We start from the raw sequence: 27421 nt of genomic DNA on the forward strand, positions 1-27421 counted from the left end.
CAGGTGTGGAACTGATCACTTCCAAAGACTGCAGCACATAGCCCCCTCTTAGACTGGGAAAGGGTTCATGTGGCATGGGCCTTCTATTAGGAAGATTTCCTTCCCCTCCCCTAAATCTTAAAAGAATGAAACTGGCAGTGCTAGTCCTGTAGATCTAAAGGCTGGTTTACACTCAGTTTTTGCACTAATTAAAAAATGTGGTTATTCAAACAATTCCATTAAATTGATGCCAGAATTGAGTGTAGGCCAGCCCTTAGTCCAGCCAATCACAAGTAAAGAGTGTGTATGTTTTCCTGAGAAGTGACTTCCCATCTTTCTTGCTGAGAACAAAGGCATACTACATCAAAGGGCATTAGGCTTTGTAGAGACTGGGCAAGTGATTTGTGTTTAAAAACGTGATTTGTGTTAGCGTTAATGCACTGTTAAACACCACTTAGCTTCCAGTGTAGACACAAATAGTCATGGTTAAAAACCTGCTAGTTGGTTGGGTTAATCTTAGCCTAGCAGATCACAGGATTTTGTGTAAAACATATGTTGTGTAACCACATAACATAGCAAAAATGCTGTACTTCTCAGTTCTTATTTAAACATTTGTGATTTTAAAAGAATAACAAGGAAAAGCAATCAATCTCCATATTATGTCAGAAGATTATCTAGATAAGTATGAGATAAAGAGAATTTTTCTGTATAGTGAAGGCTGGGGCGTACCTAGATACAGGAACTTCTGGATAATATCCTGAAAATATGGAAAAAGCACAAATTTCAGAAAGCAGTTCCTCTCTTCCCAAAACACATCTGTATGAAACTAAAAGACTGCAAAAACAAATTCACATAACACATGCTTTTTAACTGTAAAATCAAAATTTGATTTGTCTATTTGCTAAAGAGGCTATATCTCTTAGAAGAGCCATATCAGAAAAATGTGGCACTATAAATTAGATAACACTTCAACAGGCATATTGTTCAAGTCATAACATTTTCCTCTACTCACTCTTTTGTCTTCCCACTGATCAGCTAATAACCTTGTTTAATTTGCCCAGTAAAATCTTTGTTCTTTTTTCTTTACTAAATAAACCCAGCTAAAAGATTATGCTAGCATTAATAAACAAGTTTTATGTCACTGGCATCAACAGGTTCAAATTCATGACACTAGATTTCAGTAGAACAGTCCTAGGGATTAATCTGGCCTATTGTTTTTACCAGAGGTAATGGGATAATGCCAACATTCAGGAGCAACACTGGTCATTAGGGACTAATGGGGCTAACCCTCACCCATATTGTCACTGAGTAGTGTGGCTGATATACTGTAGGGTGCAGTACCCTGGCTGTCACTTAAGTACTCCTGGAAGGACCCTTGCTGCTTCAGCCCCTGAATGCTACAGCATCCCGTCTCCCTCCTGGATCTGCAGCTTGCTCTTTTCAGTAACTTTCTGAAGCATTTCAATAATTTAGTGGTTTGATTACCTCAAAAGTATCTCCAGCAAACAAGTCAAAAGGACTGTCTGAAGCCTTGGGGTTGATCAGCAGTGCATCAAATTCTTTGCCAACTTCAAAGTTTCCAATCACATCATCTAGTCCTAGGACTGTGAAACAAAATTAGTTAATAAACGAGCCTCTGGTCTTCTGCACATTCCATTTTGTACAAGTGTCTGGCAACTTGTTTGAGATCTATGTCCAGATGGAAATCTGCAGATGTTTAGATTGCTATGACAAAAAGCAGAGCTTTAAAATAGTGAAATAACGTAACCTCTGAATTCTTAAGAGACTTTTTTCATAAAAAAATTGTTATTAGAGAAAAACGTTAGGTAAATAAGGCAAGTGAGAATGAAATTTATAGCACCTTTTAAATTGTCATTAAATGTCTTTTTGTTTTACCTTTTTAACATCATCCTATGTCTAGGTTCCACTGCGTCATCAAGTGATTGATTATTCTAATTTCAAACACCTAGGATGAGCAATCTCTTACATTTCCAAATGTCTTTTTATCCTGCAGAATCCAAAAGCACTTTAAAACTACATACTTATACCGAAATGCAGCCACTTGTGGGGATAACATGGACATAATACTTGCCTACCTCACAATGGGGATGTTAGGCTTAGTTCATTAATGTCTGTAAAGTCCTTTGAGGCTGAGCTTCTCTGACAGAGGGTTATATAGACTAGAAAGTATTTATTATGATCATAATGTAAGGTATGTATTATTATTCTGGAAGGTGTAACAACCAATAAGCACCCAGAACATTACGGTTAGAGAAAATTTTGGCCCAGGACAAATGGAGCACACCCCTAACTTTTTATAAAAAATGTCACAGGATGTCTAATGTCCACACAGAGAAATTGTTTTACAACATCATTTTACGCAATATGAACCCACTCAAGCATCACAGGTGCAAATGTTTTTTTAAAAATTGAATGACACTTGCAATATAACGGGCTTAAACTATAAATAAAAATTGGTTTGTGTACTAAGACTAGCTTTGCAACCCCCCAAAAACTGTCCTGGCTCCTAGAGGCTTGCGCAACATCACGCTTCAGAAGGTTCACTCTATCCTGATTTTTTTTCAAGTTCTGTTCTAACAGATCCTCACACAAAGTCAGATCATGCATGGTGCTGAGTGCCCTTAATGGCAGCTGAAAGTGCTGAGTACCTCATAGAAGGAGTGAAGCTCTAATTCTTTAGCATGAAGGGTGCAGAGCTAAACTGACCCCTGCCAGGATTTGAACATGTGTGTGAATAGTTTAGCTAATGCAACCCTGAACACAGTGTGGCCTCAGTCCTGCACCTAGATCTGCATCGGCAGTGCCTGCATACAGCCCCACTGATTTCAAGCATTTGCCTGTGCAGAGCCATTTGCAGGATAGAGGAGATGGCTTAGGCTCCAAGACAACTCCTGGGCAAATTCCAGTTATGTAGTTATTACTTTTTGCCTGCAGACTTATCATCCTATAGGGCCAATCAGATAAAGCATTCTTCACTTACAGCCTGATTCAATGTCTAATGAAGTCAATGGAAAGACTCAAATTGACTTTAATGGGCACTGGATTAGGCCTTTTAGTTTCAGTGACGGGTGTCTACATAGATTGTAATTAAGGCGGGCATGTGTGCAGACTGCTTTGGGATCTCTGGATGAAAGAGCTCTTTATAAAGTCATTTGTTATCAACTAAAACACAGCAAAAATTCTGTTAAGAGTTTACTGAGTCTGCAACCAGTTTATATTTTTCTGGTTCATCTCCAACTGATCTAGTATGCTGCCAATTCATTCAATTGGGTAAATCTCACATGAAGCCTTGCTGAAAAGAACTCTGGAGTTTTTAAAGCTGTATGTTGTCTGCAGAATTGTTTCTTGCACTTGGACAGGAGAGCATGAAATGAAGGCCAAACAGAGGGCTGTAAGGCTTGTTTTATTTGTTAGCAGGGTCCTTCTCCCCCTCCCCTTTTTTTTTCTTCTTTATTATTTTGAGCCTTGTACAGTAATATAAAATGACAGCCCTTTGGGTCTGATTTTCAGAGGTGCTAAGCGTCCACAGTCCTCACTGAAGTTAATGGGATTTGCTCAGCACTTCTAAAAATCAGGGCTTTTGTTATTTTAGTTTCCTTTGAAATGATCTAGGATAATTTTAAGTTTGTATGAATAATTTGTAATGTGAAATAAACTTTACAAATACCCCAAAATTGTCTTAGAAGGCATTGGGATTGCATAGGGTGTAATATCGACACAGTATCTGCTCTTTTGTTTTTTTAGATAGTTAATGGATGGCAATGGAATTTTAGTCTCTGAAGAAATTTGAGAGCTACACACATTTCACAGCATTCTAGAGATGTTTTAAAAAAAAATCAGAAATGATAAAATGTTAGCTTTGTGGAACATGGTTTTGAATGAAATTAAACACCAAAGGTATGTCCAGAAGCTACTAGACAACTGTGGCTGGCCCAGGCCAGCCAACTCAGGCTCATGTGACTTGGGCTGCTGGGCTGTTTACCTGCAGTGTAGATGCCCAGGCTTCTAGGACACTGCAAAATGGGAGGGTCCCAGAGCTCCAGCTGCAGCCGGAGCCCAGAAGTCTACACTGCAATGAAACAGCCCTGCACCCCAAGTCAGCTGGCATGGGTTTTTCTTTGCAGTCGTAGACATATCCCTAATTCACCTGAAAGGGTATAGTGAGATTTTTCTCTAGTGTGCTTTGTGCAGTTTCTCTGTTAAACACAAGAGGGTGTTAAAAGATCAGTAGTCTCAGCAGTCAAATCTAATAAAAGAGAGTAGCACATGTCAACAAAAAGAAATCTATATAATCCACAGTTTCCTAAACTGCAGAGGTCTAAGGGAGATAGGGGAATGTGTAAATAACTAATTTAGAAAAAGGAGATTCAATAAAATTAAAATAATTTAAAAAATCGATATATGACATAAGCCCTATAATGGTGTGTCTCTTTAAAGACCCCATATTGCTGGAACCTGAGAACCTCATGGCAAATGTAGACTCGTGCAAGATGTGACTGAAGACAACGCCTCTGCTAGTTAAATAATATTAAATCTGTACCCACGCTTGGGTTTGCTTTCCACTGAACAGTATAAACTATATTAAAAACCTTATTACAAAAAACATGAAGTGTAAGTATTCATTCAAAACATATCATTAACTGGAACACTGGATGTGCTGGCTATATTGCTATAGGTTAAAGACACTACTGAGTCTCTCAAAAAACATGTTGCATATGTTGTTTATACTTTCTTGGCGCTCCGGTCTGGCTGAGAAGTGATTTGGCAAGGAGGACTGTTTTGTGCAAAAGATTGTGGCAGGCAGGGCTGTCCCTACCTATTCTGGGGCCCTATGCAGCCCTCCCGTGGGGGGAGGGCGGGGCTGGCTTGGGGGACAGAGGGGAACCACTCCCCAGCACTCACTGGCTGCGCAGCTGGGGCCAGGCCGCTGCACTTCCCGCTGCCAGTGAGTGCAAGCCTGGCCCTGCAGCAGTCCTCAGAGGAGTGGGGGTGGGGCTGGGGTGGAGCAGGGGCAGGAAGAGGCAGGGCTGGGGGCTTTGGGGACAGGGTGGAGTGGGGATGGGACTGAGGCGGAGCAGGGGTGGAAAGAGGCAGGGCTGGGGTGAAGCAGGGGTGGGGGCCATGGGGAAGAGGTGGGGCAGAGGCTGGAGCAGCATGCAGCTGTGCAGGGCACCAGGAAATGTGATGCCCCAAATTTCCTGGTGCCCTACGCAGCTGTGTACTTTGCATATGGGTAAGGATGGCCCTGGTGGCAGGACTCAAAAGAAGAAAGAAAATGCATGAATGTGATGACAAATATAAGATATATGGTTTTACAGCAATTGTGCAGTGTTTTGAAGTGTTGGCTGCTGAAAATACAAAGCATTTTAAGTTACTGCAACATTTAGAAATCCATCATCCGCAAGTGAAAGAAATGTCTGAGGATTTTAAAAAAATGAAAAAGTACCTAGAAATTAACAAGATTCAACTACTCAAACTGGCTATGTCAATATGAATGCCCTTCTGCCATCATATGGTATCTCCATGAAACATTCACCAGTGTTAAGATTTTCTGCAGTGGTATGAACCTATCTTTCTCTGCCTTTCTCTGCACAACAGATGTGATTGTAAAGTTAGAGCCAGAAAAAGGGACCAAACTGAAAGCAAGACCATTGTCAAATAACTCCATGTTGTTGCCAAAAGTTTTACAATGGAGGGGGGATCCTAAAATCTGGCCCCATTTTAAGGATGGAGGACAGTATGCTGCAAAGCTGTAATCAAAGCATCACACACACATTCTAGAGAAAAAAAGAGTTTCTTTACCTTGGCTCCCTCCAAGAGTTGCTAGTCTGAAAGCTTCTTTAAGAGTTAAGCCTGTATTGTTCACTTTATTGAGTAGAAGGGTATTAGATGCAGACATCGTTCTCCTGATAGCATCAAGCATAGAAGATGAATACCCACCAGCAACATCTACAATAGATCAAAATCTTAAAAGTTAGCTTTTGGGGATAATGATCTGGGTGGAAATTGTATGACTTTTAATTTAACGTTACAGAATGGCAGACAAGATAAATAAGGAAAGGTTCATCATTATGCCCAGTCTTCAATGAGTCTATTGCCTAATTCCTAAAGAAGGTTTTTATATGTGCATGAACATCTCTATAAGGATAATACAGATCACATGCAGAATAATATAGATTATTTTCCTACAATCTAGAAAATAATTCCAGACCCCACTCCAGTTCTTTTTTGACTAGTGGAACAAAAACTATCTTCATTCACTTTCAAAACATTTCTCTAAAATTTTTTTGACCTGTTCTAGATGCAAAGTAATGGAAAATCAGGCCCACTGGTTGGGAGCATGTTAGTGCTTTAACATGAATATGTGGCTAGCCATTTGTGCACTAAATAGGCTCTCAATAAGTGATTCTACAGTAAATTACTAACCTGTGCCAAGACCAAGCTTCACATTGTGCTTCAGAACATTTTGTACGTTTAAAATGCCACTGCACAACCTGGATTGGAAAGAAACAGATCCTCCATGACAAACACAGAAAAAGACTAAAGGCTCATTCCTGCATTCAAGCAGTATGTGGGGGGGGGGGGAGGGAGAGGTTACCTTAGTGACAACAGAAGAAGGCGGCCCTAAAACAGTTCCATGGCAATGTCTCTTCAGTATACAAAACACTTCCCAAAATGTATGTAGCGCAGAGGTGGGCAAACTACGGCCCGCAGGCCACATCCGGCCCGCGGGACCTCGTCCTGCCTGGCTCCTGAGCTCCCGGACAGGGAGGCTAGCCCCCGGCCCCTCCTCCACAGAGCCCCGTCGCCGCAGGGGCAGCACTCTGAGCAGCAGAGCTGCGCACTCCTGCTGAACAGAGCGGCAGGCCGGCAGCCAGACACGCTGCTCTGCATGCTTTGCTAGGCGTGGTAAGTGGACTGGGGTTGGATAGGTGTGGGGTCCCAGGGGGCCTGTCAGGGGGCGGGGTGTGGATGGGGTCAGGGCAGTCAGGGGACTGGGAGCAGGGGGGTTGGATGGGGGTGAGGTCCCGGGAGGGGGCAGTTAGAGGTGGGGGGTCCCGAGAGGTGGCAGTCAGGGGACAGGAGCGGGGTGTGTGTGTGGATGGGTCAGGAGTTCTGAGGGGGGCAGTCAGGGGGCAGGAAGTGGGAGGGGGCAGACAGGGGGTGGGGGCCAGGCTGTTTAGGGAGGTACAGCCTTCCTTACCCGGCCCTCCATACAGTTTTGCAACCCCAATGTGGCCCTTGGGCCAAAAAGTTTGCCCACCCTTGATGTAGCGGATGATGCCTACACAATAGAAATAAAAAAATTGCGTTCATAAACCTGAATTATAAAACCTTGATCATTAAAAGGATAAAGTAAAATTAAAATAAAAACTCAGTATGCCACTTTTGTAGTCTTGTATTCATTGAGTGCCTCACTTACTGAAAAGCAGGGCCTTAATATATTCAGGAAGGAGGACAGCAAAGAAGGCCAAAAATCAAAAGCAGAGATGAAGAAATGTAAATTACAAACTGGCCGTGTGTAACTTAATGCCATAAATGATTCATCTGAGCAGTTAGGGAAGGTTCCATGGCAGTTGGAAGGTGGTTGATGGGGATTACAGGGCGTCAGGCGAACTGACACAATTGCTTGGATACTTGGCATGTCACCAGGGACTGGTTTGGGGCTAAGACTGGTGACCACAGCTCTCCAGAGACCCCATGAAGGGATGATGGTTACATTACACAAGAGGGCAGGAGCTAGAGGAGAGTAAGTGGTGGGAGAAGCAACTGAGAAGACTATGAGTTAAGGCAAAGGGGGGGGCTAAATTCCCTGCTTCTTTAATTTACGTGACTTCCAGCATTTGGCATGAAAATAATACCAATAAAATAAGACTTCTTTAGGGCCTGAGTTTGATCTTGCTTACACCCATGTAAGTCAGGAGTAAATACACTGAAGTCAATAGGAGCAGCTGAGTGCTTTTGAAAATCATGTCACTTATTTAGGTGCCTAAATAAAGATTAAGAGCTTAGCTTTAGGCTTCCATTTTTAATATCTTGGCCTTCTTTCATATATAATGTGATATGTTGATGTAGAAAGTCAAGATGGTTGATTTATAAATATGAAAAATAAAAACAAAATCCATTTTATGATCAAATCTGTTTCAGGAGAGCAGTTGAAACAAATCTGAGATTCCTTATGGAGCCAATTAATTGAGGCTACTGGGTTGCATGGCTTGTCTAGTTCTAGGGAAATTATGCAACACTCTAATGTAAACCCACTGCACTAGAGCAAAATGGGGCTTGCCCCATGTGACTTATCTTGGTAACACGCACTGACAGTGTTCCCAGGGGAAGTCACACCTGTGTAAACCCTAATGTAAACAAGCATGGAACTAGAGCTGTGCAAGAACTGGAATTTCTGTTTCATGGGCAATTCCATGATTTCGAAATCTGTTTTCAGTCCAAATAAGAACACAATCAGAAAACTGAGAAATTTCCTGTAAAGTATTTTTGTTTTGGAGTCAAATGGTTAGTTCAAATGTTGATATTTTTATATTATAATATACAATAAATTTTGAAACAAAAGGTTGTTTTGAAATGAGACATTATAACATTCTATTCCAATGAGAACATGGTCAGAATGCTTTGTTTTGTTTTTTTTTTAAATAAAATTTAAGCAAAATCAACACATTTCAGGAAGCTTCAATTTTGACAAAACAGCATTTTTCAAATGAAAAATATTCCATTGGGAAAATTTTGATCAACTCTACAAAACACAAACCTCACTAATCTAGACAACCCCTCAATATGCAACATTCTTCCCTTGTACCTTCCCCAAACTGCTTGGCCATGTCAGCTGGGTGCTATACAAGGAATATGTGGAGAGAGTGAGGGAACAATAGATGGGGATTTCCTGTAAACCAGAGGTAGGAGTGGGGGTTTCCTGCTAAATCTGTCATATGCTTCAACAAAGGCAATGTACTAAAAGGGGAGATATCCCAGTTCTTACAGTTCAATGTATGAACAAAGAGCTCTGTCAGCACAAAGCAGTTCCTGTTCCACATCATGCAGCAATGGAACACGAGCGAGTATTCCTCACTCCAGTGCAGGGGTAGTCAGTAGGCGGACCGCGAGCCAAATCTGGACTGCCAAAGGACCCCAAAATCTTTTTATTTACTTATAATCATGATTATTGGTGGTGTTTTATTATTTTATCTGGAATCTGGACCTTGGCTATACCTTGACCAAGAAATTTGGACCTTGACCAAAAATAATTGACTACTCCGGTTGCCTATGGTCCTATAAATCATGACATTTAGTCACTGCAGGTAGAATTTACACCACTGAATCACAGCCCTGCCTATTGTATCCCATTAGCTATTTCTTTACTTACGAAAAGTTTGAATTGGGGCAATGGGCAATTGCAGCTCCTCGAAGACTAAAAAGTTTCAGCTCTTCGTCAGAGAGATGACAGCCATGGGCCATCACAGTCTAGAGAGAAACAACATGACACAGAAATTACTTTTTTTTGCCTGTGAATTTATTATTTTGTTTTTATTATCCACAATGCCATTTCCCATTGTCAGAGGTGAAGTGTGTATTAAGGACCTGATCCAAGACCTATTGAAGTCAGTGGAAACCTCCCATTAACATCAATGAGCTTTGAATCAGGCCTTAAATAATTAATCACTTCCCTTGGCTTTCTCTCCTTGCTTTAGAGGAAAAATAGTGGAGCTGATTCTTGCCCTGGCTCTATAACTGTCGCACAGGAGCCACAAGGGACTGGGCACGAATTCCCCAGGTGCATGAGCAGTGTAGGTCTGATTTAATCACCCTTATGCTGCCTCTCACAGGTCCTGAGATAGGGAATATGCTGGGGTACACTGAGGACAAGAGGATAGCACTAAACACTACAGAGATTCTGGGTTATTTTCTAGCAACAACTTGTTTCCTGCAATCCTGTCTTATATTTTGCACAAGAATGTCGACTCTGGAATGTTTTTAAATTAAAGTTTGGTGTGGAGATTATTATTTTTTTTCCTTTTTAGCCTCCTACAATGTGGATTTTAAAAAACACAATTTCTTAACATACTATATATATATATAGATATATATATATAAAGATCCTATACCTGTATGCTTTGTTATTTAACAGGGACATAAACCCAGTACTCTCCAACCAGCAGTCTGACATTTCAAAATATAATAAGTATCTTTTCCTTTCCCCAAATAAATCTTATTTTTTTAAGTATTTGACGGCATCTTTAGAATGATCAGATTTCCTGGAGGAGCCAAAGGGTTATACTGTCCATTTCACTGTTTTAGAACACAGTATGTTAGAGTGCCCAAACGATTAAAATTGCTTTTCTAATTTGGGTAAAGGGCTTGCGGCATTTTGGATCACAGTAGAAGTGTGTTGATGAAGTATTTGTCTATCACACACTACTTTATGACTGAGGCATGCCACCTAGCCTGTGAAGGTGTCAGCATCTAGAAATATAGTAAAAGTTTTGGACAGTGATATTTTGCATGGTGAGTACTAAAGATTTACATGGGCTTCAACTCAACAGAAAACTTAAGCATATTCTTAACTTGAAACACTTGAGTAATTCCACCTGGGTAGTCCCATTGGAGTCATGGGCTGGATTCTCTATTCTGCAGAGTCTACCTTGTGCCACAAAAATATGCCAGATGCCCCCTCAACACTTGGTGTAGGAGTGAGAGTGGCTATGGCAGAGTGGAACTCTGCTAGGCCCAATCTTCTGCTGACAAATAAGTTACAGCTGTTCCCTTGAAGCCCTAACTTGCACAAGGGCCATCTGGCTCAGGACTCCCGAAATTCAGACGCAGTCAAAAATCCAGCCCAATGGGACTGGTCACATTTAAAGTTAAGGACATGCATAAAGTTCTCTTGGGTCTTAGAGAAGAAAAACCCTTCATCTCCAAACCTGCAAATGTGTGTTTTGAAATGTTGGCATTACTTGTTAAGAAGTAAAACACAATGACGTGATGTTTTAGAAATTTTTACTCTTTAGTTATGATTAGTTTTAAAGGAACAATTTATAAAGCAAGGAGTCTTGTGTCAGAAAGCACTGTTTGGTTCCTAGATTTTCCATAGGAATTTTCAGTGCTTTACATAACACACAACAGGGCAGGGATATGTACTTTAGTAAGTCCTGTTTTATCATTAGTCAACCTTGATCTGTGGTATTGTCAGGGGCATAACAGCTTATGGTGCATAGACTTTATCACTGTATGATAAGGGTAGTAATACTGCATTATAAACTAGCAATTTTATATTTATTTGTCTAATAGAAATGCTATGTAGATGTGTACACTTGGAGGAGCCTTTCCAAGGCACAAAGTTCAGTGCCTCATTCCCAATGACTTCCCAACTGCCCTTTGTACCTTGGAAATCTCCCCCTAAGATTTTAAATGTTTGACAGTTTTAAGAAACGTATGCATATTTCTCCCCCAAATTTACATGTTAATATAAACCTAATAGTAACACTAAACACAACTGTATTCACTGATAAAGCAGAAGTTAACATTGCGCCCTTAAAATATGGTTTGGAAAACATCACACACTCAAGATGTGTGTGGGAAAAATTGGAGATTTATATTGCCACTAGTTCAAACACACACGTATATAAACAAGTTTTCATACAACATATTAGGAATTTGTAAACTTGATTTGAAATATCTTGAAATTGCATGTCTACTACTCAGTGGGGGGGGGGAGAAAGTGTGGGTGTGACTTCTAAATAAAAATTTTAAATGTGCAATTCTTAGAATTTTAAAATGAAGTGGATCATACACAAGTCAATAGGCCAAATCCTCAGGCAGCAGAAAGGGGTAGGAAAACTACAATAGCAGGGTAGCTGGAGATTTTTCTGGGGAAATCCCCAGATGCTGCATAGTCAGTTCTAAACCATCTGCTCCTGTCCTTTCCCCACCCAACTTCTCTAGGGGGCCATTACAAACCAGATTGGGAGCACAAATTTTCTTTACCTTTGTCCTCTCCTAAAGAGTGTTGAGCAGAGCTCTGGCACACCTGAATAGTTAAAGCTTTTATTGTCTGTGATCAGTAACTATCCCTATAGTAAATCATATTTACATTATCTTCTCTGATTTCATTGCATCTCCTTGGATGTACAGAAATGCAACTCGTTCAAGCCTGAGGACAGTGAATAAAATTCACCAGTATATTGTCCATATTGATAAATCTCATAACTTATACTATAGAATGTTCCTTAACGCTACCTTGCTTGTAAGTAGCTTGGTTTTATCATATAAATCAGTATAATTTTTATAGTCAGGAAACATTTGCTCCACAAGTTTGATTTCTCCATCATTCTCGCTTATATGACTCTGTAAGGGGGGAAAAAACAGTAATCAGTATTTGCTTTTTTATTTAGATTTAAACAATAAAAACTGACCACACAAATACTCTGGGTGGCCTAACAGTTAACTAGACTTGCAACTGTGATGCTGGCAGATCAGGTGTCAGCTCATGCCAAAGCCCCAAGCCTCAGTGAACACTGACAAATAGATAGCTGGAAACCAGTCTGGCTTACCTGTGTATTAGCATTGTTAAGATAAATATTAGAGTGGTAAGTATGTATTTGGTGTCTAGGTCTTATGAATAGTGCAGGATGCTGCATGTATTAATCTCATTCATAACCTCTGTAGTACATGCTTTGCATTGTAAACGTCTGTAATTGTGTAACTCACTGAACAGGAAAGAAGCATTAGTTAGTGTAAAGTGCTGGTCATGCAGACAAGAGGGCCTTTGAAACCAAATGAGACATTGTAAGACATCACAATGTCAAATACTTTATTTGCCCTCCCCACTCATATGAAGAGGAATCAAGGGCCAACACTTGTTCTATCAGTTTGGACTGTGAGGAAAAGGGGATGAAAATCCCTGATAAGGAGAAACTGGATCTTTATGCTATCTGGAGTCTGAGGAGCAAAATTCCTTTAACCAGAGCCGTCCCTAGGGTTGCCATGCCAGCTCCTTTCAGCTGGCTAAATTCACAATTCCAGCAGCCGCACTCGAACTCTCAGCCTCCCTCCGGAAAGGTAAAGCAGCTGCATTTCCACTAGTTAGTTTTGCTTTCCTAGTGCCTGGCGGAGAGCAATACTTAGATAAAGACAAGCTGGCAAAAGCTTAGTTTGGACATAAGGGAGGCACTGATAGTGTGTTAAGGGAAAGTGGGGGAAGTGATTTGTCCTTCCTATCCTTTCATTTAAAAAGTTTTCAATTTGGGGTGCTGCTGGATCCTCAATGACACCTGGAAGTACTGGTGGCACCAGGTCACTGGTGGTTGACAAATGTTAAAGCAGCACTTTGGACCAGTGGGATAAGGGGAGAGGTGCCAGACCAACACAGACTAGACCCAGATTCAGGGCATCACAAAGGACACCTTTGCCCCCATTAGTCTTCCTCTGATGTGCTGTGTACTCCTCTGGTGTGGCTGAGAATCTCGTCCGCTCTGTACTGTCTCTGGAACATATGTTTCCAATATTTACAAATATCCCTTCTTGTAATGTTAAATAATGCAAACGTAGTTTGAGTGTAATATCTAATTAAGACTATGTAACCAAAAAGTGTCTCCCAGCTTTAACACAGCTGTAAGCTTTAAAAAGCACTTTAATTCTAAACTGCAGTTACTTAATGACACAGTAAGATGCACTTCTCTTTTAACTATGTTAAATTAAGATGCTTTGAATACAAAGGCTCATTCTTTTCTGTGCTGAGATCTGTTTTGTGCAGGAGAAATGAGGAGCTGTTGGTTATAGTTCTCCAGGATGCTCTCACCTATGCCAGAGCTGGCACAGGCATATAGCAGCAACATTAAACAAACAACTGGTTATGGTCCCCAAAGACCATGCACCAGCTGGCATTGCTGAAGCACACAGTGATCCAGCTATGACCCCCCTGCCCACTCCCTGAGCTAGAGAGTGCAGGGGGCTAACAACTTCAGTGGAATTTAAAGACCGGCTCAAAGTTAAGTATGCAAATTAATTGTTTTGCTGAATTGGGCAGTATGACAGATATGCCAATTTCCTGCAATATCTTTGGGAGATCTTATTGAATTAAGTTTACGTATCTTTGAAGTCCGTTATGTTAAATGCAAAGGTGATGTATGTAAGGGCCTCACTGATCAATGGACTACACCGAACAATGTGGCAGACAAGAATGAACTTTTGGGAAAATGCATGTGAAGTGGATTTCCTGGGAAATATCTAGGGGGAAGTTAATGCAAATCCCCACCCCTGCCTCTGGTTATGCAAAATCCCAGCCCTGTGAAGCTATGGCCTGAAGAGAGAGAGACTGTCTGCTAATTACCTGTTCCCAGGGTCCCAAGCTCGAAGACCCAAACTGTATAAAGGAGTGACTCACACATTTATAGGTGTGCTCGTTCTGAGCTAACAGCTGAAAACCCCTTGGTGGGGTTTGAAGAACTGACCACTGGCCAGACCCTGTGTTGGAGAAGGGGGGTGATCTTCGGTAAGCTTATCAGGTTCATGTATTGTTTTAATATGTTTTCCTTGTAATGCTTTTACCTTAAGAATAAACGTGCTTGCTTAGAAAGGGCGATTGGTAACTTCTAACTGTGGGCAATTACACTGTATATAGCCTTGGAGGAGAAATCAAAGCAGGCCTGGTTAGGCAATCTGACTTGCTGGGGAATTCACAGAGTAGGCAGGGAACTGCACAGCCTGGTAAAACCTTAGTCAGGAGAGACAGAGACACATGTATCCACCCGAGACAGGTGAGATGAGGATCTGGGAGTCTAGTGTGGGTGTCCTTGCTGGGCTGTGAGGGGGAATACAGGTGTAGTTGCCCTGAACTATGACAGGCAATATCAGATAAACAGTGAAGCTTCTGAAACTGATTTCTCATTAATATTTCCTGCCCTGTGAGTTTTCTCCCAGTGCAAAAAGGTATTTAGAGAGCTCACAAATCCTACCTGCACGTAGATGTCACGAGCCTTCGCAAAGTCACCAAGTCTACTCAGCAACTTCTCAGTGCAGGAAGGTCCAAAACGAGGCGTCACTATGGGTTGTACCTTTTGATACTGAAAATATTCAAATTGCATACTTGAGATTGCAAATAAGAATCTGTGCATCAGGGCCAAGAGTGCACTGACCCTCCAGCTTATATGATGATGAAAAAGGAGTGGGCTTTATTTTGTATTGTTTTCTTTTTCTACTGCATCCATTGCTCATATGAATGCATCTCTATACAGCAATTTTCTGATTTTTATTACAACCATTGTCACAGGAATAGAGAATCAAAGTTTTTTCAATAAGTCATTTTAGTAGACTATAAAGATTTTTCCATAAGCAACCTTCCCTGAAATCACTGAGATTTTAACTGGACTGGAAGAATATATTCATGTCCATTGTCAAAAGGCAGCTATGCATTGGCCAGTAAGGGGTGAATTAGGTAATTTAATAGGCTTTTCCCATCTCTGATTTCTATGATCCAGATTGTGCCACTAAGCGTATGTCCACACTGCAATAAAATACCCAGCGCACAGCCACTCAGGCTCATGAAGCTTGGGCTGTGGGGCTATAAAATAGTAGTGCAGGTCGTGAGGTCTCAGAGCCCGGGCTCCAGCCCGAGCCTGAATGTCTACACTGCTATTTCTAGACATGCAGCTTAAGTCCCGCGAGTGCAAGTCAGCTGACCCAGGCTCTTGGACTTGGTGTCACAGGTTTTTTATCACCGTAAACAGGACTTAAGACACAGCTTAAGTAGGGGTTGATGCAGGCTGCAGGTAGTTCCAGGAAGCACTGGACTTCCTGTGCCTTCCTCTTGTTCCAGTTTCTCCACCCTATGCAGGTGCATTGGCTACAATCAGGCTCCTGGCTTCCATAGACAGGAAGATTAGTGAGATGACCAGACATATTAAGTAAGGAAGGCATTTGTGATCTATAGTATACAGGAGGCCAGACTACAATATGATCTACTGATCCCTTCTGGCCTTAAACTCTAGGCCTCTAAGATAACTATACTCAACAAAGTAGAATTAGCCATTAAATTTAAGCATGGCGTTTTGGGTTGAAGATTGCCAACAGAATAGAAAATAGCATAACATTCACAGGGGTCTGACAGGCAAGTGCCAGGCAACTACTGGTCTCTCTGATGGCCCTCACATGCCAGCCTGTCATTATGCATGTGACACCACTAGAGAAGAGTGCCAGATGTTTTGGCCTGCAGTCTCTTCAACTCAGCTCCCAGCTGCAGTTTGAAAATCAGGTCACTTATTTAGGTAAGTAAATATGGATTTAGGTGCCTAACTTTAGGCATCAATCTTGAAATCTTGGCAACAAGTATCATACAAATGAACCACTGAAAAAAGAAATTTAACAAGGAAAAGCCGTAACATTCCTTGACTATAGTAACAGTGCCATAAAATATATCTGCAGATTTTCGTTAGAATCTTCTTCACACATGTGACCGAATGTGCTGATCCAAAAAACTAATGTGGAAAAGTATTATTAACTGCAGTGTAAAGTTGTGGCACCATACTGCCGTTACCTTAAAAGGCAACTATTTTTTCTGAGTTAAACAAAGATTTCTCTTCGTAGCATGGTTTATAAACAGTGAAATGATTTATTAGCTTATTTCTTCCTATGACCATAGAATTGTTCTTTGTAGGAAGCTGAGCAGTTTTAAAGAAAATAAGTTATTTTTCAAAGTATAGTATTCTGCAGTGCTCTGACCAAACAATATTGAATGCATTGTGTCACACTGACATTTGCCAACTCAAACCCACAGCTCCCAAACAAGTTTGTACAGATTAAGGATTTAATTAGTCATTAAATCTATCTTTACTGATTTGTCACTAGGGTTAACAATTTTATTCATTCAAACTGGATTGTTTTCTTCCAAATCTTCATTTTATTTTCATAGAAAAAAGGGAATGCAAAAGTGAATATAAACAAAGGAGAAATGAATTTTAGCCATTTCATACAGCAAATAGGAAAAAAAGTACATGACAGTACAGAATGTGGGTTACGCTGCTGATAAAAAAGCAACTCTACTTACTTTCTTTTCTAGTAGTTCTTTAACAAACCTGAAGGGGGAAAAAAGTAACCAGTATTATAAATTAAGAAATCTAGGAAAAATATTTACCGTAGTGTTTTATTAAGTGTTTCACGTGTGAATTGGTTTTATGTAGAAAGTTGAAAACTGTAAGGGTCAGTTTCTGAGCTAGTGTAAATCAGCATAGATCTATTGAAGTCAGTGGAACTACACCAATTTTTACCAGCTGAGAATCCAGCCCTAAATATGCAGAAGTTTTATCACTTGTAGTAATTAACCCCAGACATGTGGTAATTACTCTGTGTTCTCATTGGAAACCAAATACATGTTATACTAAATCAACAGAAAGCATGATTATATGCTATAGCAGCCCTATTAAAAAATACATCTTAATTTTGGCTGCACATGAATTTAAATCAGAGCATAGAATCTATTCTATTATTTAAAATCCTATTTTTAGAACATTGCAATATTTTATGCTTCATTTACAGTAGTTACATATATTGAGATTTAAACTGATAGACTCTCTATCCTTCATTCACTTAAAGTGCCCAGAGGGGTATCCAATATTTACACATTTGAAAACACAATGTGGACTAGTTTGTTCCATTCAAAACTAAAGAGTAGAGCACAAGTGGCTCTACAAATATATTTTTTTTAAAAATGAGGTCAGGACATTAGAGATGAGCTAAAGCTGGCCCCCAAATCATACCATGTCCCCACATCTTGGAATGTGGGAGTATTCTGAGGGCCTGTGATGCAGGGAGACAAGATTCTAATGTTCCTGTAGGTGAGAGGGTCCTAGGGGCCCACCAGTGGGTGGCAGGGTGGGGGCAGGAAAGGTCCTTGGCGTTTGGAGGTTCACTGGCAACAGAGGTTCTTGCAAATCTTGGACAGTTCAGGGGTTTGGTTTCAGTTTTCAGTGTAATCAGTTTCATCTACTGTAGTTTCAGGTTTAAATACAGGTTTTTTTAAAATCTAGACTTTCCCACCTACTTTCCTCCCAGTCCTGCCCACTTACCACTTTCTCTCCACACTTTGGTACAAGATAAATGCAAGGTATTATATATCGCCTCCATATATATGATATAAACAGTTTGCTGTAAGTTATTGGAATCTATATGATAAATTATGGGACTATGTGATAAACCACATTTATTTCATTCTTTTGACTTCCTAACCTAACTATGCTCATGAATTTACCTCTAATATTCTAAAATTCTGAGCAGTTTTCAAATCGTGACCATATTTAAAAAAATTAAGTTGAACATGCCGAAAAACTTTCCTTTTTTAACAGAAAGGAAGAGTTTCTCCCACTTCATGGCTGAAGTCCATGTCACACAAAAGCAAACGTTCCAGGCTGGACACAGCTATCTTATCCATGAGAGTTGGAATTCCTCTTTTCCAAAATTATAGAGCATCCATTCTTATTATAGTCATGATACTGAATCTCAAACACATGACAGGAAAGCTGTTTTAGATCATTCTGATGTTTTAAACAAGTACCAGAACTGAAGGTCCTCTCTCTCTAATGCAGCAGTTCTCAACCCGTGGTTCAATTAGCACACAGCTGTGGCCCAGCTCAGCTGGGTGCTCAAGGCTGGCTCGCCTGGCAGGGTCTGGGTTCCTGGCTGCCCAGCGTGGTGGGGCCTGGGCTGCCCCGCTGCCCAGCATGGTGTGGTCGGGGTCAGGGTCAGGGTCAGGTCCGGGCTGCCAGCCCACTCCACATGGCGGGAGTCCGGGGTTGAGGCTGCCGGCCGGCCCCGTGGGGTCGGGGGCCTGGGGAAGCTGCAGGGGTGGGGGTCCGGGGCGGTCAGCTGGCCCCATGTGGTGGGGTCTGGGATCTGGGGCGGGAAGCCCCCCCAGCCCCACACAGTGGGGGTTGGGGGCCAGGCTGCCACTGACCTATCATTCAGCCCCTGTGGCCCAAGTAACACAGTGTGGGCTGCATATGCAGCTCATAATGATAAATAAGTTGAGAACCACTGCTCTAATGCTTGTACTGCTGGAGTTGGTACTAAGGAAACCTGGGTGAACAGCCAAGGGAAAAAAACATTAGTACAACACTAATAATCTTTAAACCTTTTTTTTAAAAAAACCCTCTTCTTTAAATATATGCCATTAAAAAAATCCATGATAACTTGTAGTGGTAAAAAGATTTTACTAGCATTCACTTGGGATAACCTACATAAGTAATGTGGGAATTCCAAACTCACTCCATAAAATATTTAGATTGCCGTATGTTACCTTATCCTGTATTCCCAATATGGTCCTGATCCTGCAAACACTTAAGCATTTGTGTGACTACTCATATGAGTAAAATTACACATGTGCTCAAGTACTTGCAGGGTAGTGACCTCACAAAATGGCTCCCAGATCAGCATGCATCCATACACCAATCTGGTGCCCAGTCTAATTCATTGTTGTATCAGGTCCTTCATGTTAAACCTCAGCCTTTTCAGAAGAGTCATTAAAAGAAGCATGTGTACACTGTATGGACCAGATTCTTCTCCCATTTACACTGTTGTAAATTAGGAGAAATTCCACTGACGCAGATTTTGTTGCATTAGTGGAAAACTCATGTGAGAGGAGAATCAGACTTTTTTTTTTTAAAGGAAGAATAAAAATTACTTCCTACACTTTAAAGTTTTAGGCTTAATCATTAACTAGCCTTCCTGTCCTTTTTCACTTTTATTAAAAATACAATTTCTAAAGATAATACTATCAGTATAATCATTTTACCTTTCTGTCTCCTTGAGAGATTCATCAGTGGTTTCCTTGTATTCTGGAACAATTTCATTGATATCCATGCAAACTTTTCCAACAAATGCTCGCTGACCAAATTTATCTGTGAAACGTATAACAGAATAAAACTCAAAATTAGTTGTTTTCCAAACAAACTGCTAGCAAGACCTGCACTTAAAACCAGAGTAACAAATTCTGGCCCAGATAACTTCATTTAAGAGTGAACAGGGCAATGTTCTTTTCTTCATCTTTAGACTGAGACTTTTTAGCCCAAAAGGAAAATATTTTGAGAAAGTAATGAGCAACAGAGATTTAAATGGACACTCTGAACATTACCCTAGTACTCGCTACTGAAAACATTATAAATAAGAGCTAGATCGTGCCAGTTACACATAGTCCAGAGTGCAAAACTGCTGAAGGAAGAGCACTGGCAGGCAAACTGCCTCCCAGAATTCCCCAACCACAGGGGGAGCATGCATGCCACCACACCCTTTTGTGGCATGCAGCCTGCTCCTTCCTGTGTGCCATCTGACTGCACGGGTCAGTTGGAAGTCAGAGCCCACCTTCTTGTCCCTTTTGTGCAGTGCTTAATTTGTAATGACAGAGATGCTTGGGCTCAAGCAATTTTTTTACATTAATAACTGGTGCAGCAAGCCCAGAGGTGACAGGGCTAGGAATTGCCAAGCCTAATGGTGCCAGGGCTGAGCCCTGGCAAAAATTAAGCACTGCTTTTTGGGCACTGTGCATCCATTAGGTATTGGGGAGGGACTGCAATTCTGCCTGGATCTTCCATGGACCACACCAGTGCTGCACAACCACTGCAGCACACCTCCAAAAGAGCTGGGCAGAATCTAGTCATTAGTGAACACACTGTTCCTGTCTTCATAGGCATGTGGCAATTCTCCACAGGGCCATATTATTGGAGGTTAACGTATCCCCCATCCATATTACATATCATTTGAAAGCTTATTTTATGTACATTTAGAAGAGGTATAATGTGGAACTGTCCAGTGGTGCTGTAGGTGAGGTGAAACAATGGTACCCAGAATGAGAGCGTGTCACTTTTGCACAGTTCCAGAAACACTGCAGCATGACTACGACTACAGTTTTTCTGTTTAAATTAAACAGCAGATTAAGGTGCTAAAATTATAGGTCAAAGCTACCAAATGACAATACATTAAAAGACCCTTTGGTGTTTTTGCATGGGCAAGCATTGGGTTTTTTGCCAGAAATGATGAAGTTGTTTGGCATCTGCAATATGCAATTTTGCAATATACTAGCACAGTGGTTCTCAACTTATTTATCATTGTGGTCCGCATATGGATCCTGGACCCCCACCGCGTGGGGCCAGCCGGCTGCCCCGGACCTCTGCCATGCAGCTGTCCCGGGGCTTGCAGGGCCAGGCGGCTGCCCCAGAGCTGGCGGGACCAGGCACCCACCCCTGACCTTGCAGGGCCGTCGGGAGCCCTGGACCCCCAACCCCACCAGCCAGCAGCCTTGACCCTGGACCCCCACCACGCAGGTCAGGCCGGCAGCCCCGACTGGACCCTGACCCCACCATGCTGGGCAGCAGGGCAGCCCAGACCCCACTGCGCCGGGCAGCGGGGCAGCCCGGACCCCACTGCGCCAGGCAGCCGGGAACCCAGACCCCACCATGCGGGCCGGCCTGTAGCAAGCAGCTGAGCTGGGTCACACCTGTGTGCTAAATGGGCCAAATGCAGCCCGCAGGTTGAGACCGCTGTATTAGCATGAAATGTTTTCACATCGCATATTCTTAATTGTCAAAGTACCTCACAGTGATTATAATAGTTTTTTTATATTTTCAATTGATATTTTCTGACCAGATCAGTCTCATACTGAAGGTTGTGTACCTGTAGCAGTAGATTGCACGCCCATACTTTGTACTGCATAGTGGGTAGATATAGATGTATGTGAATTACTAATGCAATGCTTCCATTTGTAAGCTTTTGTACATACAATGTAGCATCTAGTCTGCCTGGTAGAAGGTTTTAAATTGTAATTGCCTGTGCATACAGGACTAGCCTTTGAAATATTCTAAAAAATTAGCTTTTTAGTTCAATGACACTTATGCACAGTTTACTATTAGTATTAGAGATGACAATACACAGCTTCAATCAAAGTGCTCACTAATCAAAAATGGGCATTTTGATACTGACATAAAAACATAAGCATGGCCATACTGGGTCAAACTAATGGTCCATCTACCCAGTATCCTGTCTTCCGACACTGTCAAATATCAGACACTTTAGAGGGAATGAATAGAATGGAGCAATTATCAAGTGATCCACATACCCTGTCATCCAGTCCCAGCATCTGGCAGTCAGAGGCTTAGGAATGCTGAGAGCATGGAGTTGCATCTCTGACCATTGTGGCTAATAGCTACTGATGTACCATATCTAAATCTTTTTTGAATACAGTTATAGTTTTGGCCTTCACAACATCCTCCGGCAATGAGCTCCACAGGTTGACTGTGCATTGTGTGAAGAAGTATTTCCTTTTGTTTGTTTTAAACCTGCTGTTAATTTCATTAGGTGATCCCTGGTTCCTGTGTTATGTGAAAGGGTAAATAATGCTTCCTTATTCACTTTCTCCACATCATTCATGATTTTATAGACCTCTATCATATCCCCTCTTAGTCATCTCTTTCCCAAGCTGAACAGTGCCAGTCTTTTTCATCTCTCCACATACCAAAGCTGTTCCATAGCCCTAATCGTTTTTGTTGCCCTTCTTCGTAACTTTTCAATTTCTAATAGATCTTTTTTGAGATGGGCTGACCAGAACTGCACACAGTATTTAAGATGTGGGCATAACATGGATTTATATAGTGGCATTATGATATTTTCTGTCTTATTACCTATCCCTTCCCTAATGGTTCCTAATATTAGCTTTTTTGACTGTTAACTGCACATTGAGCAGCTGTTTTCAGAGAACTATCCATAATGATTTCAAGATCTTTCTTCAGTGGTAACAGCTAATTTTGATCCAATTATGTATGTATGTATGTATAGTTGTGATTATGTTTTCCAATGTGCATTACTTTGCATTTATCAACACTTAATTTTAAGGGGGGGGGGGGAATAGCTCAGTGGTTTGAGCATTGGCCTGCTAAACCCAGGGTTGTGAGTTCAATCCTTGAAGGGGCCACTTAGGGATCTGGGGCAAATATCAGTACTTGGTCCTGCTAGTGAAGGCAGGGGGCTGGACTCAATGACCTTTCAAGGTCCCTTCCAGTTCTAGGAGATAGGATATCTCCATTAATTAAAAAAAAAAATAATTCAATTCATCTGCCATTTTGTTGCCCAGTCACTCAGTGTAGCGAGATCCCTTTGTAGTCTGCTTTGGATTTAACTATCTTGAGTAATTTTGTATCATCTGCAAATTTTGCCACCTCACTGTTTACCTTTTTTTCCCAGATCATTTATGAATATGTTGAGCAGCACTGGTCCCAATACAGACCCCTGGGGGACACCACTATTTACCTCTCTCCATTCTGAAAACTGACTATTTATTCCTATCCTTTTGGTTCTTGTCTTTTAACTAGTTTCTGATCCAGAAAAAGATATTCCCTCTTATCCCTTGACAGCTTAGGCTAGGTCTACACTACCCGCCTGAATCGGCGGGTAGAAATCGACCTCTCGGGGATCGAATTATCGCGTCTCGTCGGGACGCGACAATCGATCCCCGAATCGACGCTCTTACTCCACCAGCGGAGGTGGGAGTAAGCGCCGTTGACGGGAAGCCGCAGAGGTCGATTTTGCCACCGCCCTTACAGCGGGGTAAGTCGGCTGCGATACGTCGAATTCAGCTACGCTATTCGCGTAGCTGAATTTGCGTATCTTAAATCGACCCCCCCCCCCCGTAGTGAAGATGTAGCCTTAGTTTGCTTAAGAGCCTTTGGTGATGGACCTTGTCAAAGGCTTTCTGAAAGTCCAAGTACACTGTATCCACTGGATCACCCTTGCCCACATGTTTTTGACCCTCTCAAAGAATTCTAGTTGATTGGTGAGGCATGATTTTCCCTTTACAAAAGCCATGCTGACTCTTCACCAACAAATCATGTTTACTGATGTCTGATAATTCTGTTCTTTATTATGGTTTCAACTAATTTGCCTAGTAATGAAATTAGGTTTACTTGCCTGTAATTGCCAGGATCACCTCTGGAGCCTTTTTTTAAAAATTGGCGTCACATTAGGGATCCTCCAGTCATCTGGCATGGAACCCAATTTAAATGATAGGTTACACACCACAGTTAATAGTTATGCAATTTCATATTTGAGTTCTGTAGCGAGGAAGTGTGGCCTTCCTCACAGGCAGAAGTGGAGGGATGCCGCAAGCCACCTGGTGGGTGGAACCAGGAGGGCCACGCCCTGCACGCTAGAAGCAGAGGGGGGGGACGGGAAGGGGAAATATAAAAGGCCAGCCCAGCAACTCATTCTGGAGGGAGCTGCCGAAGGGGAGACGTGCTTCTTCCCCGCTGCTGGAGTTGGAAGCCAGGGAGAACCGCTGCTGGCATGAGGACCAGCTTGAGCTTCCAGAGAGCCCTGTCACCCCCAATGCTGAGGAGCTGCTACCACTTGGCAGAATATCTTGGGGAGACTGATGGGGAAAATAGGAAGCAGCCCAGGGGAGCCACACTACCATCTGGCTATGGTGACGCTGGAAACACGCTCATCATGTTGCGGGTGGATTCCCCGCTGACCCAGTTGCAGACCATTCTGCCACTGTTAGGGCCTTGGGCTAGGACGCGGTGCAGTTGGGTGGGCCCGCATCCCCCCTGCCACCCCACCCCTAGGGTTGCAGTACTCCCCCCTCCTTAGCCCACGAGGCCTGCGCTCCTTGGGAATACCTACTTGAGCCCCATTGACTGTGTTTGGTGCTCACTCCTGCCGGAGCCCTGCTTAAAGACGGGGTGAATAAACTGCTACAGCTCTACCTGACTGCAGACCAAAGCCCAGCCTGTTTATAGCCCTGCCCTTCTTGAAGGCCGGAGCCCCTTGAAAACCACTAATTCCCCCCTTTTGTTCTTTGCTTGGAAAAGACTCTAGCAGACTAAGGAGGAGGTGTGGCCTCCCTCAGAGGCAGAAGCGAAGGGACAGCCATGCCAGCTTACAAGTTCCTTCAGAACTCTTGGGTAAATACCATCTGTTTATGGTGACTTATTACTGTAAAACAATTTGTTCCAAAAAATCCTCTATTGACACCTCAGTCTGGGACAATTTCTCAGATTTGTCACCTAAAAAGAATGGCTCAGGTGTGGGAATCTCCTTCACAGCCTCTGCAGTAAAAACTGATGCAAAGAATTCATTTAGCTTCTCCTCAAAAGCACTGTCTTCCTTGAGTGCTTCTTTAGCACCTCGATCATCCAATGGCCCCAATGATTGTTTGGCAGGCTTCCTGCTTCTGTTGTACTTAAAAGTGTTTTTGCTGTTCGTTTTTTAATCTTTGCCTAGTTGCTGTTCAAATTCTTTTTTGGCTTGTCTAATTACCCCTTTTACACTTGACTTGCCAGAGTTTATGCTCCTTTTTCTATTTCCTCAGTAGAATTTGACTTCCAATTTTTAAAGGATGCCTTTTTGCCTCTAGCTGCCTCTTTTACCCATAGTGGCATTGTTTTGGTCCTCTATTTTTTAATTTAATTCGAGCCTCTATTATGGTGTTTTTAAAAGGGCTTCCATGCAGCTTGCAGGTATTTCACTCTTGTGACTGTTCCTTTTAATTTCCATTTAACTAGCTTCCTCATTTTGGTGTAGTTCCCCTTTCTGAAATTAAATGCTATCGTGGAAGGTTTGTTTGGTTTTCCCCCCTCCTCAATAAGGATGTTAAATTTAATTATTTTATGGTCACCTGTTACTGAGCCGTTCAGCTATATTCACCTCTGAACCAGATCCTGTGCTCCACGTAGGACTAAATCAAGAATTGCCTCTCCCCTTGTGTGTTCCATGATTATTGCTCCAAGAAGCAGTCTTTAATGGGGTCTAGAAACTTTGTCTCTGCATCCCATCTTGAGATGACATGTGCCCAGTCAATATAAAGTTAGTTGAAATCTCCCTTATTATTGAGTTTTCTATTTTTATAGCCACTCTAATCTCCCAGAGCATTTCACCATCGCTATCCTGGTCAGATGGTCTGCAGTATATTTCTACTACTATATTCCTATTATTCAAGCTTGGGATTTCTAACCATAGAAACTCTATGGTATAATTTGATTCATATAGATCTAATTTGTATCTAATTTAGCAATGGTGGTGGTAATGCTAACAATATACTTTGGGAATTCTACCTCTACAAGGGAATTACAGTATATGAAGACACAAGGGATACAAGCCCCTTAAAAGCATAGAGCAAAGAGAAAAGACCCCCCATAAACTCTGAAAAATGTGTTGTTTGTCAAGAAAATCAAAAGAATGAAAAACCATCAAAAGCCACCAGTGCTGGACAGAATTCTGACAGCAGAAACCAGGAGACATGAATTGTATTGGCAGCTACTGAATGAGTTTTCTAGTTTAGATGCTGCATCACCAAGACTCTGTCACAGGGGCTGCTTTCAGAAATACATAAGCAACTCGTATTTGGCACATGTCAGAATTGAACCCAGGGGGTGGGGGGAAACAGACTCTGAATCTGATCAGAGAGCATCATGTTCATCTGCTTCTATAGCCACCAGAGCAAGCCTGTCCTCCAGTGATTGATCCTGTTGCATTGTTTGCTTGAGGAAAAACAGACAAACTCCATACAATTGAAACAGTTGAGAGAGCAATCTAAGGGAGGCAGCACTTCAAAAATGAGATGATGACATATTCTGCAGAATATATGTGGAAGACTCGTTTGCTAAGGATGCAGTTTATAACTCAACGTGCTTTTCTTCCTACTTAAGTAAAATGAATCTTAAAGCAAAATCATCTAATTACACAGCAACAATAGTCCTCTTATGGCATTGAATTTATCAGCTAATGGGAGAGATGTACATAAGATCACTGTCTAACTACAAGGTGATTCTTCTGTCTATGCTGCTACAAAGATATAAAGCCCTACTTCCCTCAGACAACAGTAACTCAGTGAAAACTGCAGAGGGAGACAGCGCCAGACAGGATCTAAGTTTGGATATAAGAAATACCAGGTGACTGGTAGATGCCCTGTGCCTCCATAGAAAAAGTTTCTAAACATGGCATCCAACAAGCAGTCACTTGTAAAATTCCTCTGTGAATATTTAGTTCAAAAATGCACCCGAGAGTGTAGGAGCACACCCAACAAAAACACTTCTCTTTGCTGGAGGCTTTTCCAATGGTGAAATAGCAAAGTCCATCACCAGTAGAAGTGCTGAAGAAGCCCAAGACTTGTACAGCACTCAATGGGCAGTGGACACAAGGATGCTTCTGCATACTATATGTGCCAATATGGCTTTTGGGTCTCATGATGTCAAAGGAACCATAGTGATTATTAGGTCACCTGACAGATGTTTTATTCCTTCCAGGTCACTACTTTCCAAAAATGGAACACATAGATAACGTGTGTATTGAACCAGGCACCATTACCAGCACAATTGACAAGCATCACTTCATACTTGTGCATGCAATTTGTGACGCACTCACTCCTGACTTCTACAACAGA

At 41.8% G+C, this 27421-nt stretch overlaps 1 protein-coding gene across 1 annotated transcript in view; it reads right to left on the reverse strand.

Moving 5' to 3' along the window:
• The window catches only part of GDA (guanine deaminase), a 54763-nt gene that overhangs the window by 654 nt on the left and 26688 nt on the right, over positions 1 to 27421 (reverse strand). Inside the window, exons 5-13 of the mRNA XM_026652439.2 lie at positions 19790 to 19895; positions 17051 to 17078; positions 14964 to 15071; positions 12247 to 12354; positions 9377 to 9474; positions 6427 to 6494; positions 5803 to 5949; positions 1465 to 1583; positions 709 to 736 (exon numbers count right to left, since the gene is read on the reverse strand). Coding sequence (XP_026508224.1) covers positions 709 to 736; positions 1465 to 1583; positions 5803 to 5949; positions 6427 to 6494; positions 9377 to 9474; positions 12247 to 12354; positions 14964 to 15071; positions 17051 to 17078; positions 19790 to 19895 — 810 coding nt within the window. The remainder of the gene's footprint in view (positions 1 to 708; positions 737 to 1464; positions 1584 to 5802; positions 5950 to 6426; positions 6495 to 9376; positions 9475 to 12246; positions 12355 to 14963; positions 15072 to 17050; positions 17079 to 19789; positions 19896 to 27421) is intronic.

The sequence above is a fragment of the Terrapene carolina genome, unplaced genomic scaffold (genome assembly GCF_002925995.2).
Source record: "Terrapene carolina triunguis isolate 2854851 unplaced genomic scaffold, T_m_triunguis-2.0 Scaffold113, whole genome shotgun sequence".
Classification (NCBI taxonomy): Eukaryota; Metazoa; Chordata; order Testudines; family Emydidae; genus Terrapene; species Terrapene triunguis.